This window comes from Cryptomeria japonica, chromosome 8, assembly GCF_030272615.1.
Source record: "Cryptomeria japonica chromosome 8, Sugi_1.0, whole genome shotgun sequence".
NCBI lineage: Eukaryota > Viridiplantae > Streptophyta > Pinopsida > Cupressales > Cupressaceae > Cryptomeria > Cryptomeria japonica.
In genome coordinates, this window is record NC_081412.1 from 458,691,272 (window position 1) to 458,708,122 (window position 16,851).

Here is a 16,851-nt window from a genome sequence, read left to right on the forward strand (position 1 = left end):
ATCCATAGTGGAGAAGAGGGGAAGATTGTGGAGAGTGCCCTAGAAACCACCTCTTCCTAGACCCAAAGACCGTACCCTTTGTACTCCTTTGACCTCTATGGGCTCATCTTGTCCCACTTTAAGGTGACATATCTAGAAGGATGCTCATACGCTGTACCCCTCCCACAATACTTTCACCATTTCCTTCACCATGTTTAGAAATGTTGTAATAAATATTTAAGTTCACAATGATATTAATTGTTAATTATATTCCTTAACAGCATTACATTGTATTATCATTTATGCAGTGAATGTTATCAATATTGACAGTGTTTTAATGTTATCAGCTTTGTCTTGTATTACCAGTATTAAATTCATATTAACAATATTGTACTATTTTGGCAATACCGTATCAGATTGTATTAAGTATTAACAGTATTAACATTAGATTATTATGTTATATTGGTACCATTATGTTACATCACATTAATAATATTATTATGTACTATCAGGATTGAGTTGTGTTAACAATATTAAATTGTATTAATATTAACTGTATTAGTAGTATTAATATTGAATTGTATTAGAAATATTAGATTGTATTAGTAATGTTAATTGTATTAACAATACTGAATTGTATTAATAATATTAAACAGCATCATACAAAATCATTAGCAACCCACATATCCATACCGTAGAGTTTTCTCAGTCAATGTGACTGCTGGCGTCTTCTTTCTTTCCATATTCTCCTCTTCTTACTTTCCCGTGTATGTATTGCTGGAGGAAGGTGGTCAGATTATTTAATTTTCTTGACTGGCTACAACCCTTTCTAAAGGATATGCCTCCCCCTTGAGTCGTGCCTTCTCTAATTTAAATTTGTCATTCTTAAACACAGCCCGATGCATTGGTAATATGATCGGTGCTTTTGTAATAAACAATTTTTGATAAAGGTAATGCTCATATTAATAAATTGTGAATAATTCTATTAATAATAATATGTAATGCACATTTTAATAATACCATATTATTAATAATAATTTGTGGATAATTCTATAATATTAATTTGTGAATAATAATAATCTTTTTATTAATAACAATGTACTGAAATGATTAAAGTAATCCATAAAATGAACAAATATATATATATATATCGACATAACATAAGGGACATTACAACCATGCTTTCAATCTCATCCATTTTTTCTTTATACGCATTGAAGGATTCTTCTAAAAACCTGATAGCATTGTCTCTATCTTTGATTAAACACAAATATTCCATTTTTACTGATTCCAATGTATCTTTTACAATTTGTAAGTCTTTCAAATAAAGTCCACCCTCTGTTTTCCCTCATTTTCAGCCTTTAAAGTAAGGTCTGCAAAGATCTTATGTGTGATGCAAAGTTTTGTGAGGATTGTATCTCTTTCTCATTTGTGAGCAAGAGTTGATTTTTCAATTCATGCAACTTCCAGGCCTTTGTTCCCATCCTGCAAGGTAAATTTGCTCATCACATAACCAAGATTTTGAAATATCCTCATTTGCAGGAGTAACATAACCATCAAGATCAGATTCCTCTTTTTGTGTTTCGTTGTAAACTTCCTAAATAGATGGCATGAAAGCACTATCCCAAGCAAAGAATCATCAAGAAACTTCATACCTTCAATTTTGGAATCATAGCTATTGTCAAGTTGCACAACATCAAATGGTGACTTAAATATTTTAACAAGCTCCAAATTAGAATGCTCTTCTACTGCATTCTCTGGAAGGTCAATTTGTCTATTATAAAGAAGTTTGCACACTTAACTATTTCTAATTCATCACTTTTAGAAAAGAACTCATGTACTCTTCTTTTGCGGATGCACCTGAAAAATCACCTTCATCATCATAATATTTCATGTGCAAAGGCCCTCTTCACTAAGCGTCCAACTTTTAAAACACTTTATTATCTTTCCAAGAAGCTATTTCACTAAGTTGTTCTTTTAATTATTTCTCAACATTAGATAACATTAGTGAAATATTAATGAATTACTCAATAACTCACCCAGGTTGCGAAAGCACTGAAACTGAATCAGAATCAAACTCTAATCATATTGGAATGATACTAAAGATGAAGGATGATGATCGGAGCCAACTAGGTGACTTACTGAAAATAGACATGCTCTCCAAGAAGTTTGGAGAACACCCAAAGTCTAAAAATGCTTATGAATGCTTTGCAATTCATAATGCCATTTGAGCTCAATGCCATCAACCAAAACCAAGAAAGACCGAACCACTGCACTCCAAGAAGTTTGGAGTTCTCCCCAGCCCACCTAGAAGCTTCCAAGAAAACTCAAAATCTGGCCAAAAGGTCATGGAACAATATTGCTTAAAGAGGGGACATTACAAAGAATAACACCCAGTCATAAAGTTGTAAACATTGTCCAACATAATCGAATAAATTTCTCTCTTTGAACCTACAATAACATTTTTTTCTCCAACATGAAGCCCAACTTTGAATCTTGCTTGAATCCACCTCTAAATGTTTTCTACAGATACTATGACCCTAGATGAATCACACAGTATTGGCTAGGGAGAAATCTTTCACCACCGAAATTAATCTTACCTTAGGGTTTTGTCTAAAGTGGAAGAGATGAATAATGTTCAATCTCACAGAGAAAATAGAGTAAAATGAAATATTTTGAATGAGCTCATTCTCTTCCAAGTTCACTTTTATAAGCATTTTTGGAACTCTGGAAAATTATAATTTAAAAACACCTTTTAATAATAATCCTTCAGCTCCATATAAGTGACTTTGTTTTATTATTTATTTTCCAGATTACTTAAGTCACTCAAAATTCACCTTTAAAAATATTAATATAAATTATTAAATTGTCTTTTAATTCACCCTTTGACAACTTAAATATTAATTATTTGATATTTTTTATTATTTTCCACATATCCGCCCAAAGTTGTGGAAAGATGTAAGAATAGCCTGAAAGTGAATTTTGATTTCACCAACATACTCTGAAGCTCACTGAAAATCCAACTTAAGAAAAATTGATACTTTCCAAAAATAAAATACTTCAAAAAGTGTGGAAAGCACCCAAAATGATGAAGTTGCTCCAAAAAGAACCAACGTATTCAGCTTGATCTCCTGAACACAATGCCACAATCTAAAATCTAATCCAAAAAAGCTAGCACTCTCCAAGAAAGTTGAGCTTCCAAAGATGTTGGAAAGGCTATAGAAAGGGGGCATTATAAAACAAAAAGGCATACCTTGGTACTTAGGCATATCTTGGTCATGGGTTGCCACTCTACACTACAAAGGGACAATTTCATATCAAGATACTAATGCGGTAAGAACCATATGCAGTTTGTAAACTTTATCACGCACCTTATGTGATCTGAGAATAATTGTTTGGCATGATTAAACCTCTTATGTGTGAAGGACATGCATAACTGTAATAGTTTATTAACTTAGTTTAAAAACGATCACAATGGTTTTAATTGTTGGAATCACTTTTTCCATTACACTTTTTATTATGAATATTTTCATGGATCACAGCTATATCCATTATAGAAGCAAGTCTTCATTATGTTATTCAATAAAAATTAGAGTTTACTTTTGTATTAAATTTAAAAACTCCTATTAGAATTGTAATTTATAAATCCAAAATATGGGCAAGAACAGAACCAGAAATCATTTTATTTTGGATCACTTACTTGATGAACACGCCCTTTACGCAGGGCATCCGGGGATAGATTAACATATTTTAGAAAAGCTGCTGCATGACCCCGACACCAATTATCACCTTCTAATATAGGCCTCCTACAAATACAAAAAATTCAGACAGCTTTTGTGTGCATGACTATAGCATAACTAATTGTTCAATAAATCATTTAGACAACCACATCCTTGCAAACTATATTTTCAAATGTATTTTCCATAAGCTAACAACCAAAACCATAACAAAATAGCAGTTTTCCCTACAGCTTTGAATAACTAATGTTAAAAGTTCTTCAAATAAGCAATGCAACAGGCTAAACTACCTGTTACGGCTCCAAGGTGTCAAAACCCCCTGCCGATATAGCCATGCACATGGAAATAAAATTGGATTCCTTCCAACATCAAGAAGTGGGCCCTGCATGAAACAAGACTATTAAGATTGCAATTTGATTAAATCCCAATATTAGTATATAGTATATACCACTTTAACATACCGTATATGCAGCTTCAGCAAAAGGATGTAGGACTACTGCTTCCTGAAGCTGATCTACAGGTGCCTCAGCAAACTGCTCTAATGGAGGCAAAGTTGTTTGCTGTCTCTGCAACAGGGCAACACCTGCATAAAGAACACTATTTATCAACATTGTTTAAAATTGGCATCTAACAGTGGATTGTATAAAAACACATAGGAAAAATAAACCAGCATATAAGACTTTTTTATATACTGATAAGCCAAATAAATTGTTATATTGAAAAGTACTAATACAAAAACCCCCAAGAAATGGATCAGCCAGACAAAATTTCCAGGAATCTTACACAAGATCCCATCAGTACAACGAGAAAACGATTAAGATAGAACCTAGATGAAAATCTTAGTGAGCTAAAGATAAAAACAGAGATGCAGATACATAAATAGATAAGCAAGTAATATTAGTACCATAGTATTGACACTCGGACTTGGCTTCCACTTGCAAGATACTCGTACTCAGCCAAAAAACTCAGTGTAAGCTCAGAAAGTAAAGAAACCATAAATTTCAAATAGATAATCAAATTAACCTTTGAAGAAGTGCCTACCTTCTATTTACATATCACTCTTGCAGATATCAAAAATACAATGTCCACCTTTACAAGCATCAAAACAACATATCTAGATTGTATATATTCTATAGATGTACACTATTAAATTTAATATAGGATTATTATAAAGGCTGAAATTGTAAGAAAAGCAGTGCAGCTAACAGCAGCAATACTGCTGCTACAACTTCCACGTAACAGAAAATAAAAGGAGCCTTCCTGAAACTACTTCTTTCTTTGTCCATGTCTATAATCTATCACATAACCAAAAATATTTTTGGATACTCTAATATATCTTTTTTCCTGGCTAAATTGCATCTAAGTTTAAACTTTATACAAACTTCTCTTCCACTATATTTATCCAAGTTGCAGGGTTCGCTGGTCTGAGGGCCTGGTATTGGTCCGGTTCGGTTCTGGTACTGGTCCTGGTTCGGTTCGCCTGTGGGTTCAACCAGAGTTCGTGCCCAGGCGAACTGGTTTGTCCAAGGCGAACCAAGACGAATCCAGACGCTTGGGCACCCAAAAACATTTTTTTTTCGCAATTGAAATCTGCCAGTACCTCAAAATCTTACAAATAAGTCTGACTTGACTGATAGCATTAAATTTTTAGTGAGGATTGGATTGTGAAGGATGCATGCATAACCATGTTCAAATGCAAAGGACCCATTTTCAAGTTACAAAACACACCCAGTTTGATCAAGGTGTTGAATACCACCAACATGCACCCTTATATAAAACAACCTTATTGCTCCTTACCACAGGGTTTACAGTTAATCTTGTATACCCTCAATCCTCCAATACTTTGTTTTTTCCTTACTATATACCAAAAAGTGGCAGAGGAGACTCCAAAATGTTAAAAGAGTACAACCAAGGGCTTCAGTATATCCTCAAGATTCCAAACGGGAGCATTATTAATCAATGTGAATGGGCATCAGATCTACTGGTCTAATGATCAGAGAACAACATTGGGGTGAAGAACATTCAAATCAGAATGGTAGTGCCAGATGACCATAGAAAGGCTTTAACACAAGGCATAGGAGGTGTCAACACAAGTTAATCAACCAGAGTACAGTTGGCAGGTAGCAGTGGTTTCGTCTAAGAGCTCCAGTTTGTTAGGTCTTCCTGTAATATAAACATTATTAATTACAGCTTAGAGCAGATATTTAATTGTTGAAACAATGATACTTGAACTCGATATTATTATTTTGATATTGAACTTGATGTATATGATGCTATGATATATATATATATATAATTTTTGTACTAATGAACCCAAACCCCTTTTCAAAATTTTGCCATGCCAACGTACTGGTTCTTCGAACCCGAACCAGCAACTTAGTATTTATCCCATGATTCCTTCAGACATTATAGTTTGTCCAAATGTGGAAGCAATAGCACTGTTATGGAACAGATTTCTCTATAAATCTTAACAAGGATTTCCAATAACATTAATCTGCAGGTTCAAAGATTAATTTTGCAGGTTTACAGTCAAATTTGAAGTGAAGTAACAATAAGACAAATTGGAAAAGAATTTACAGCATGAATCACTCCTGAGCTTGCTGTCATGTCAACATGGCAAAACTTGCCCCTGCATGTTCAGCTCAGGACTCTGCAAGTCTGGCAGAGACTTGCAGAGTCTCAATACAATGACTAGAGCAGCCTATAAGTAAGAGCATAGGCAAGCATATCTTCAGAAGCTGGAACATGTAATTGCACAATGGCACTTGGTAGCTTGCAAGGCAGCTCTGTTTTTTCCCTCCAAGTTCAGTGCCAACCAGCAGTAATTCTTGTCACCTGACAACTGGAGTTTGAATTCAGATTTTTGGCAGCAATGGCATATTCTACCATTGGATATTTCCTTGAATTGACTAATCTCTCAGCAGCCATTTGATCTTAGTCGTACTTAATAGAATTGGACAGCTCTCTTAGGCTTTAGCATATTGCCACAGCTTAGCAGGTGCTCAATAACCTCAGTAAAATTTGGTAACTCTGCTAGCTTTGCCTTAGTAGCTGGAGGCATTCATCTTGGTTATCTAGGCATTGTTGAATTCCCATATGATTCTCTTTCAGGCCTTGTGCATTGTTGACAAGCAGATTATGTACTTCGGTTGAATTTATTGTTCAATGGTTTTAGGTCCCAGAAATTTTGTGAGACAATGCAAACTGACATTAATATTAGCCAAGGCTATATGGATTCATGTGTCTTTGGAATGAAAATTTTGGCTGGGGTGGCTTAATACTTTGAGCTTTAGTGCAAAGTTGTTTATTAGGAGGATTTTTAGGACAGTATGGTGGAAAGATGAGTTTCAATGGGGGGAAGGGGGATCACACGTATCTAACCCTTGGTAGGGAGATCAGTTCAGTTGAGTTAGAGCCCTTTCTAATGGCTAGCTCTGATACTGAGTAAAGTTCGATTGGCTGCTTGGTCTAAGTAATCAAGTTTTGAATTTGGAGAAAAGCATGCGATAATAAAAGTGCCATTACATTTTAGTCTAGATTTTCTCAGGTACAGTTAACAACAGGGATGTCCCAGCAATAGCATTGCTTTGTTTTGTTAATATTTTCCCCTCTTCATTCAAGATTATGGTTACTCAGATAACTTTTTATGCATCTTCTACGACAGTGGTAGCAGCAGCCAGGGAATACATATATTTGCAGCTAGTTCCTTTCTTTTTTCTTTCAAGATCGATCCCGTGAAGAGCGCCACTCACTCAAGCACTTTGCAAGGAATCTAACACTCTTTCCGGTATTCATTGCAGCAGATAGTTGAGTATCTAGTGCAGTGAGGTCAAATTGAAAAGACCTTTTTGATTTTATTTTTTTTAAATATAGAGAAGCTGATGTATAAGATGACCTATTGACAGTTGAAGGATAGCATTTAGGTTTTGAATGTTCTCTACAGACAGAACATTATTCACTGTCCTTATGGGAGTAATGTAAACTTCTCGACTCCTCTGAGATGTGTAATTTTTCCACCGTGGAACTCACCTCCTTGTCTTTCCCTTTGGCCAGAACCCAGGAAGCATTTACGAATAGCTGATCAGGGTCATTGATTTGTGGATTCTTTGTAGTAGTTATGTTAGTGCCCTGTAGTGATGAGGATCATGCAAAATGATTCATATTTAGTTTTTGATTGCAAAATATCTTTAACAATCTAAAAGCATATAAGATGCATGCTGCAGTGATCAGGACAGCCAAATATCCTTCACAAGTCCACATTAAAAAAGAAATGCATGCTATCCTTTGAAGTAGAATATAGGTCTTTATTTCCATACAACTATCTTCAGATGGCATTTACAATTTTTGCATTATAGGGTCATGCAGGCAGTGAAAAAATATGGAGTCCCTTGACATCCTTTGAGGAGTCTTTTTGATAGCCTAACATGTGAGAACTGCCTCGGAGGTAAATTCATTAGAGACCTTTGTGAGGGTTACCTGCCTTGTCTTATAGTGTCTTCCCTGTCAACCTGCCAATAAGGCATATCCACTTTACATGAGCAAACTTCAGAACATCCTCCTGGACAAAAAAGACAAGATATATCCACTTTGGTGAAATGATGTCCCTGTTAGAGAAAAAGACAAGGCTGTGTGATGGTGGACATGGAAAGTCAAGATGGTTATATGGCTTGAAGTTTGTTGGTTCAAAGTTGTTCAAGTCTTTAATCAAATCAATAGCTTGGTGATTGTCTGACTGCATTTCATGAAGAGTCTGCTACTACTTGATATCAATTGTGAATGCATTTTCGGATTAATTGGAGTGTGAACAGAAAGAGTTAATCACTAATCTCAAATGAACAAAATTTATAATTGACAGTAACTATAAATGAATTTCACTAGGAGGATACATGGTTGTTAGAGTCTATTTCACATAGTTGAAGCTTTCCAGTTTTCATATTAGTTTGTATATTACTCACTGAGATCCAATCTTGCTTTTGAGTTTTTTACTTGTAAAAGACCTTGAATTTGAGGAGATAAGTCATTTCAGAGCTTAAAAATGTGGAGGTGCCCCTTCTTGATTGTCCTTGCTATAGCTTCATTGGCTAACATGTCAGTAATTTTGTTTGCAGATCATCTTTGGTGATGCAATTAAATTTGATCAAAGCTTTCAAAAAGTTTCTTAATATTCATTAAGATTACATCCTATGGCAACCCTGCTTGCACGAAATGGCAACCCTGCTTGCACGAAATGGTGTTGTAGCTTTGTTCTATCTTATTTAGTATTATTTTCAAGTCTCCTTCAACTTACAAATCGGCAATTATAATTCCTTTGCCAAACACCATCTTTTAAGGCATAGAATTCCACCATGTGATTCAATAATTTTCCCACATACTGATTATAGGCCAAAACAAAATTTCCATCTAGGCTTCTATTGTGACGTAATCACACATCGCCCCATTACAAATGGGGACCCCCTCTTTTTTGCTTTTGTTTTACTTTAGGGTTTTGGTCTCTAGTCTCTAAGTCTCATAAATCAATCAAGTTTTGTGAAATTTGGAAGAGTCATCAAAGTCAAAAAGTGAAGGAACGGTAGAAAGAATGTTTTAATGCTACGGATGGTCTCAAATAGGTTGAAGGAGTAAAATCACAATTTCTCGGGGTCAGTTCTGACAACTTGCTTTTCATAGGGATTTTTGTTTTTTTATTTTTTTTTCTAAATTTAGAAAGTTTTGTTTTTGGCATTTTGGAGCCAATCCGGGAACTTGCATTTTCGGCCTGCTTTTTTTAAAAATAGAAAGTTTCTGGTTTTTTTTTAAGTTGTTTTTTTCTTTTTTTGAGGTTTTGGATGTGGTTTCAAGTTCAGAAGATGTGTCAAGTGAGGAGAATTCATCCAGAACAAACCAAGTATGAAATAAATTTCGAATCCAGAGGATAATTTCTAAGAAGTTGATTGAAGATCACAAGAAATTGACTAAATCTGGAACTTGGTTCGAGAAAAATTTCTTGGAAAAAATTCCTAAATTCCTTGAAAAAATCCCTTGTTTCCTTGGAAAAAATTCCTGCAATCCTTGGAAAAATTTCTTGTTTCCTTAGAAGAATTCCAAGTTTCCATGGAAAACTTCCTTGAGCACAAGCAAAGTCCACCCAAGGCAAGAGGAAAACTTCCTCATCCGTGTTGAAGTCCACCAAAAAAGGGGTAATAAAGGTGACTAAGTATAGGCGCTTGGAAGAGGAAAGGTTGAAAATTTTGGTTAAGTAAAAAATATTCCTAATCCAACCTCAAGTCCGCTCATGCCATGGTCGAAAGTTCCTTGGCTAGCATCAAAGTCTGCCTAGGCAAAAGAATTTTTTAAAAAATCAAAAATTCAAAACAAAAAAAACTAAGTACAAGGAAAAATTCGCCCAACTCATGAAAGGAAAAAGTTTGAACTTGGCTGAATTGAAAAAGGAAATAAAGCAAAAAGGTTTCTAGAAGGAAGCAAAGAGGGAAAATTGCAAGAAGTTTTAAAACACAAAAACAATAAAGCACAAGGGAATTTCGATTTGGAAGCCAAAACTGGACCACATTTGTTGCCTTCAAAAATTCATTAAAACAAAAAAACAATGCAAGGAGTAGTTAGAATTTTTTATAAGATGTCAGTCTTGGCCATTCACAATTCACACTTCTCTCTTCATCTTTGAGAATTCAAACTTTCTAAGGCATCTTTCCAAGTTTTGTAGGAAATTTAGGGGTGTAATTCCAGGTTTCAAGAAGTTCTAAGGAGAATTCAAGGCATTCAAAGTTTTCTTCATTTCTTGCAGGTCTGAAGCATTTCAAGGGAAAAATTCTGAGATTTTGAACTCTAAAAGCCCTTCTTTCATTCTAAATTTTGGTTATTAGACCAATGCATAGACTTCTTACTTCAAATGTTCGAGTTTCATCCATGGAGCATGGCTGTTTTTTGTGTTTCCCTTAGTTTCAGAGGCAGAAACCCTTAAAATCAGACGTTGCTTCATAACTCTTAAGGCTTTCCAAGTCTAATTTTAAGTTCTAAAATCCTTCATGAAGTCTGATCAGACTAAATTTCAAGTTTGCAGAGTCTGATTTTGATTTCCAGAATCCTTTCGAATTCTGATTTTCAATTCCAAGTTCAAATCAAACTCTATCCCATAATTTTCATGATTTTCTGAGTCTGATTTCAAGTTTCCAGAATATTTCTAGATTTGATTTTCAATTCTAAGTTCATTATCAGGCATGAATTTCATAAATTCCTAATTATTCTAACTCTGATTTTGTGTTTCTCAGACCATACTCAGTCTGATTTTGAGTCTGATTTTCAAAGTTTAATCAGAAAATCAGAGTTATTCTTTCAAAATTTGTCAAGATAACATCAAGCTCACATATTTCTAGATTTGATTTTCAATTCTAAGTTCATTATCAGGCATGAATTTCATAAATTCCTAGTTATTCTAACTCTGATTTTTTGTTTCTCAGACCATACTCAGTCTAATTTTGAGTCTGATTTTCAAAGTTTAATCAGAAAATCAAAGTTATTCTTTCAAAATTTGTCAACATAACATCAAGCTCATTTCGTTTAACTTAGAAATTTTTCATATTTTCAGGTACTTGACGTCAACTCAAGGAAGAGACTTACAGGGAGGTGCCGATGTAACAAGGAACTATTTGAAAAGACGATGGAAGAACAACATTCGCGCTTCAAGGTGGAATCCAAGGATGAAAGGAATAAAGAAGAAGGATTTATACTTCATCAAGACATTCAAGAAAATGAAGTCAAGGCACAATGAGAATGAAGAAAATGTTTAATCATCTTGAATTTCCTTCAGAAATCCAAGAGTAAGGGTCAATATAAGGAGGTAATCTCGATTGAAGAACGTTGCAACATGAAGTAAAGAATCCCACCTAGAAATCCAAGTCCAAGGCAAGGAATTTCATGATCAAGGAAGGAAGATAGTTTTAATCAAAGTTAGAAACTTGATCATCCAAAAGATATTGCCTAAGGTATCAACACTTCTTCATGATGGAGAATCAAATCTACAAGGCAAGCTGAGGTGGCATCCCAGTCATCAATCAACCAATCCAAGGGTTCCAAGTCAGATGTGACTAGGTGCAATGAACCAGACTCAACAAGTGGCTCCTATTTTCTCATTGATTATTCAAAGTGTGGTAATTTTTCCATTGGCCGAATGGAGTTTTTTTGCAATTAACCCTAATTGGGGTTTTATCTGTTAATCTTGGTCGTTAATCTTGGATCAATCTGGGTCATTGCTTTGTAATTGGGTGCCTATATAAACCCTCCTCTCATTTGTAAAGGGAAAGATTTCTGAGAAATTGTTGTAATGGTACTTCTTAAGTGCTAGGACATAATTCATTGTTCAATTGTTGGGGTATTTTGTCTACTTTTGCAAGTTAGCATGGTTTCTTGGCTCTCCATAGAATAGATTTCATTTCCAAGTTGTTAGATTGAATGAAGGATTTGATAGAATTGCTCAGTGTGGAATGATGTGTTCATACTTTTGATAATTGGATGATTTTCAATTATTGTGCAAAGTTAACTTGAACCAGCAAATGAAACTTAACTTCTATTGCTATATTCATTGTTCAAAATGTTGGTGAATATCAGTGATATGAAAATCTTTTGACTTCCTTAGAAGATAGCACCGTTCTGGTGTAGTTGTTGAATTGGCAATTTTCGTCTCCAGAATTCATAGGATTAGATTAGGATTAGAAGTAGCTTCCTAAACCCTCATCCTTTTTTTCTTTTTTTTGCCAAGTCTTAGTAGAAGTAGGATTGAAAGGTATTTATTGAAAAATCATTCCAAAAAGAGAAAGTTACAAGTGTCGGTAATCAACGGAATCCTTTGATTGATTCACTCCCCAAACAATTGTGTAAAAGTCCCCCTTGAGATTATCAGCATATCACAATGAACCAACTGAGACCATCCGCATCAATTGGGAACCTTGGAGTCGTCTTTGTGATCACACAGTCTGTTTGTTTAGCACATAGAAGATTTTGATCAAGAGAGAATAGTTTATCTCTAGGTATTTTATTCTGAGTTACACGTGATAAAAACACACCAACAGCTTCACATCATTTGCCAAATGTATGCCGTCTTTCATGGCATAGAGTTCTACCATGTTATTTTAGAGTTTTCTTATGTGTTGATTATGGCTGAAACAAAAGCTCCATCTAATGTTCGGATGATTCCTCCTATACCCATACCTATTTCTCCTAGGTTGTTTCCAATAACTCCATCAATTTAATTTTGTCAATTGAATCAAAGGAGGGAACCATTGAAGGTGGAGGTTTGTGGTGAAGAGGCTGAACTTCTATCTTAAAGGGATCCACCGTTATTGAGTTCTTTGTAGATGTTTGATATCAACTAAGGATGATATATTTTTTTAACTACCTTAAGTAGATTTTTGTTGTAGCTTTTATTTGTTATGTAATGATGCATATAGTTGTTTCAGTTCTCAATATTCTACAATTGTGCTCTTTCCATTTGAACTAGAATATATATCCAAGAATTAGGTTGAAGAATAATTTTAGGGTTGACATATGGGAGGAGAATAATTCCCATTTTTTATCCTTCTTTTATCAAGGTTGGAGGCTAAGTCTTTATCATAAATTTCTCTGCCATAGCTTTCTAACAGGCAATGGAGCAAGAGATGCATAGTGTTTTCCTCACTTTTGGGGCAATTCTTGCAATGGCAGACCTATAAATCCTCTATTACTCAGTTGCTTCTGGGCAGAATTCTATTATGCTGCAGCACCCAATAAAGTACTTTGTTTACAGCCATTCATGTGAATTCCAAATCTTTTTTCAGATAGGGTTGTAGTTTATTTTGTTGGTCGTAAAATGGGCTTTGTACTACTTGTTAAGCTACGTTGGTTAAGTATGTTAGTGTCGTCAAGGGTAGTCCGTTGCACGACGGTTCCCCATGGGTGGTAACCGCAACCCTCGACCGTGTCTTTATATATGCTCTTGTACTTGTTGTTGGGGACATTGATGCAGAGAATGATTATGGTACTAGAAATTTTGGCATTAATGAAAGCATTGCTCTGAGTTTCTGGTTACTATTCTATCCTATGGTTATCATCTGACTGTTGATATGCAATATTAATAACACACCCCACAGGGTAAACACATTTCTCATGTTGAGCAAATCATAGGCTGAAGAAGCAGCTCATTCTCCAGGTGAAATTATTATCCATTTTAATTGGTCCTCTCAATTTGATGTTTGGATGAATCTCGCACTGAGAATAATTTTATGGATTCTCACTTCACTGCACTAGTCATTTCTATGAGCTTCTATTATTTCCATATACCATTGTGAGTTTCCAATATTTGATTGAGAAATGTACTCAGCCACTATGAACAATCCTGGTAGAAATTCATACCATTAATATTGTACACATGCAATGAAACAACAACCCATTTAAGAGAAAAGCATCAGATAACATAAAAAAAGCCTATCTTATGAAGAACTTGCCAAAGGCATTGTTCCAGTCGGAAGCATCCCAAATTTTACATTCAAAAAACCTAGTCACAAAAGATTTCTATTGAAATAAAAAAGAAAAAGATGGGCATTACTACTGAGACTCGAGGACTTAAAAAGACATTGAAGCAATAAACTTCCTTATCAAGGTGATATGGCTAACAAAATATTAAACCATTGATAAAGGGAAAAATGCTAGATTTAAATAATATAAACATATAAAAGAAAAAAACCTGTATTAAAAGTAACCACGTTGAAGAAAATGTATTCTTCTTAATTTTCAATTGATATTTGACACAAAATCTTCAAAAAATACAAACTCTGGGCTTTTAAATTTATGGTTAGCCCATCCACCATAGCACTTACCATCCAATTAAAATGGTGCATCAACCTCATGAATGTAGCTAGGGCATTCCCAAGACCAAAGGACAAAATGAATCATTTGTATACATATTATTTGTTTGCTATAAAGGTTGTCTTCCAAATTTCTTAAGACTTGAATCAGATCAGAATAACTTTGTGCTAAAGAGATGGTCCAAACTTGTAATGTCCCCCTTTTGGGATTTACCTAATTTAGTCTTGAGGCAACAATTCCAACTTAAAGAGAGAATTGTAATCTATTAATAAATATAATTTTATCAAAAAATGAAGATATTTTATTACAATATTTAACTTAAAATTCTAAGACTAGTTGGGAAGATAGAACTTATCTTGATAGCTTTCTCTAATGTGGCCCTGTATTTTATGTTGCAAGTCTCCTCTGAATCGCTTATAGCTGTTCCTGATTGCTAGATTTAATTGTATGCAACTGATTTTGCCAGTAAAGCTGCTGCTCAAATGAGTGATCCAAATATGGACAAGTAGAAGAAAATAACAATTCAAAGATGCTCTTTGGAGGAATAAAAGATCTCCCTTTAATATGTAATGTTGAAATGGATCAAACCAACATGTCCTTTGTCATTTGCAACTCTTCAATAACTAATCCATTAGTGGTCACACCCATGGTGACTAGTTAACATGTTTGACAACTCTTATTATGAGCAACGATATTAATGATGGCAATAAGGTTTGTCTTATGCTTGATACACATGGTCTCTTTGATATATCCATCTCCAACCAAATACCATCTTCTCTTGAGTCACTGATTAAACTTAGTTCAACAGGTCTAATCAGATTGCTTGTTTCTTGATACTCGATAGGATATTCTTCTTATGGAGCTTCGCTGATGGCTGTTTATGCTTGCTTGCTGTGATCGGTGGCTCTCAGGGTAACATTGATATGCGAATTGCTTAATGCCTTCATCGACTCCTCCTTGATCAGTGTTCATGGAAACTGTTGGAACCTGAATGTTCCAGAAAGCTATCACTCCTATGAGCAGATCCAATAATGGATGAATATAATAGAAAACAAAATCCGATTCATGCCCTTGGAATGAGTATCAATCCTCCTTAAATATCTTTGGTATGGAATGGTTGCAACCTTTGATTGGAATAGACATATTCCTTCACTAATCGCACCCTTCAATTATGTATACAAATCAACTTGTTATCTAAATCGCACTCCTTCATGAATATTAGTTATTTGCTGATCATAAGATGAATTGATATTTGTTTGACTAATCGATCAGTATGAAGAATGTCCCTTCTCTCCATCGCATCCTTTGAGCGAGTAACTAACCGTCTTTCACTTAACTAATGACCCATTCGTTAAATGATGATAACAATCATCCCTTTGGCAGCATAATAGATATTACTTTGGGATGAGTTGATGCTTAGTATGTATCAGACTTTCATCTATGCCTTGATGACTTATTTTGTTTCACCCTTCAATGTGGAGCATTGATATAATATTGGGTCTGTTGTGACGTATTCACACATCAACCATTGCAAATGGCAAACCCTACTTTTTTGCTTTCTAGAGTGGTTGTCTTAGTTAGTCGCCTAGCTTAGTAGTAGTTTTGGAACTTTTTAATCTCTTACTTGAGAGAGGATGCAATTCGGTTTCTAGGTCATGTCCAGGCATGAATTCCATGATTAAGGTTCAAGGTAATCGATAATCCTCAAGCAAATTTGTATCTCATCGGAAAATGAAAACTGATAGGTAAGGGATGTATGGAAGAGTGAAACTTGGAATATCAATAGCTTTCCTTGGATTTCCGAAAGGAAATTAAAGGATAAAATCTTCATACAAGGGAATCCGCCTCTCCATCCTTCCGTCCATTCACTTCCATCCTTCCCTCCATCCCATATCCTCCATTTCATATCCACATCCTTCACCTTCCCTAGCCGTGGCATCCTCCATGCCTCTCTCCATCCTCCCTTCCATCGACTTCACCTCCTAACTTCCCTTCCACTTCATCATCCTCCATCCCTTTACCACCCTACCTCCTTTCTTCCCCTATTCTATTCCTTAACCCCCTTCCTTTCCACCCTTCCAGCCCTTGCCCACCTACTCATCCTCATCTACCCTTCCTTCCATCTCACCCATTTCCTAGCCCACACCTCATAACCTTTACCTCCCTTATTCCCCCAAGCTTTCCTTTCATCTCACCCCAATCCTATCCCTTATCCCTCCATTTTCCATCACTTACCTATCCCATCTCCTACCTTCACTCCCCAACATATCCTAAACTACCTTCCACTATCCCCTTATAACCT

The 16,851-nt window shown here is 35.2% G+C and overlaps 1 protein-coding gene across 2 annotated transcripts in view; it reads right to left on the minus strand.

Annotated features, from left to right (window-relative positions):
• LOC131061694 (uncharacterized) overlaps positions 1-16,851 on the minus strand; it is a 171,628-nt gene that overhangs the window by 83,855 nt on the left and 70,922 nt on the right. For both annotated transcript variants that reach the window (XM_057995510.2, XM_057995511.2), the window contains exons 5-7: positions 4,178-4,299; positions 4,007-4,098; positions 3,680-3,785 (exon numbers count right to left, since the gene is read on the minus strand). In XM_057995510.2, coding sequence (XP_057851493.2) covers positions 3,680-3,785; positions 4,007-4,098; positions 4,178-4,299 — 320 coding nt within the window. The remainder of the gene's footprint in view (positions 1-3,679; positions 3,786-4,006; positions 4,099-4,177; positions 4,300-16,851) is intronic.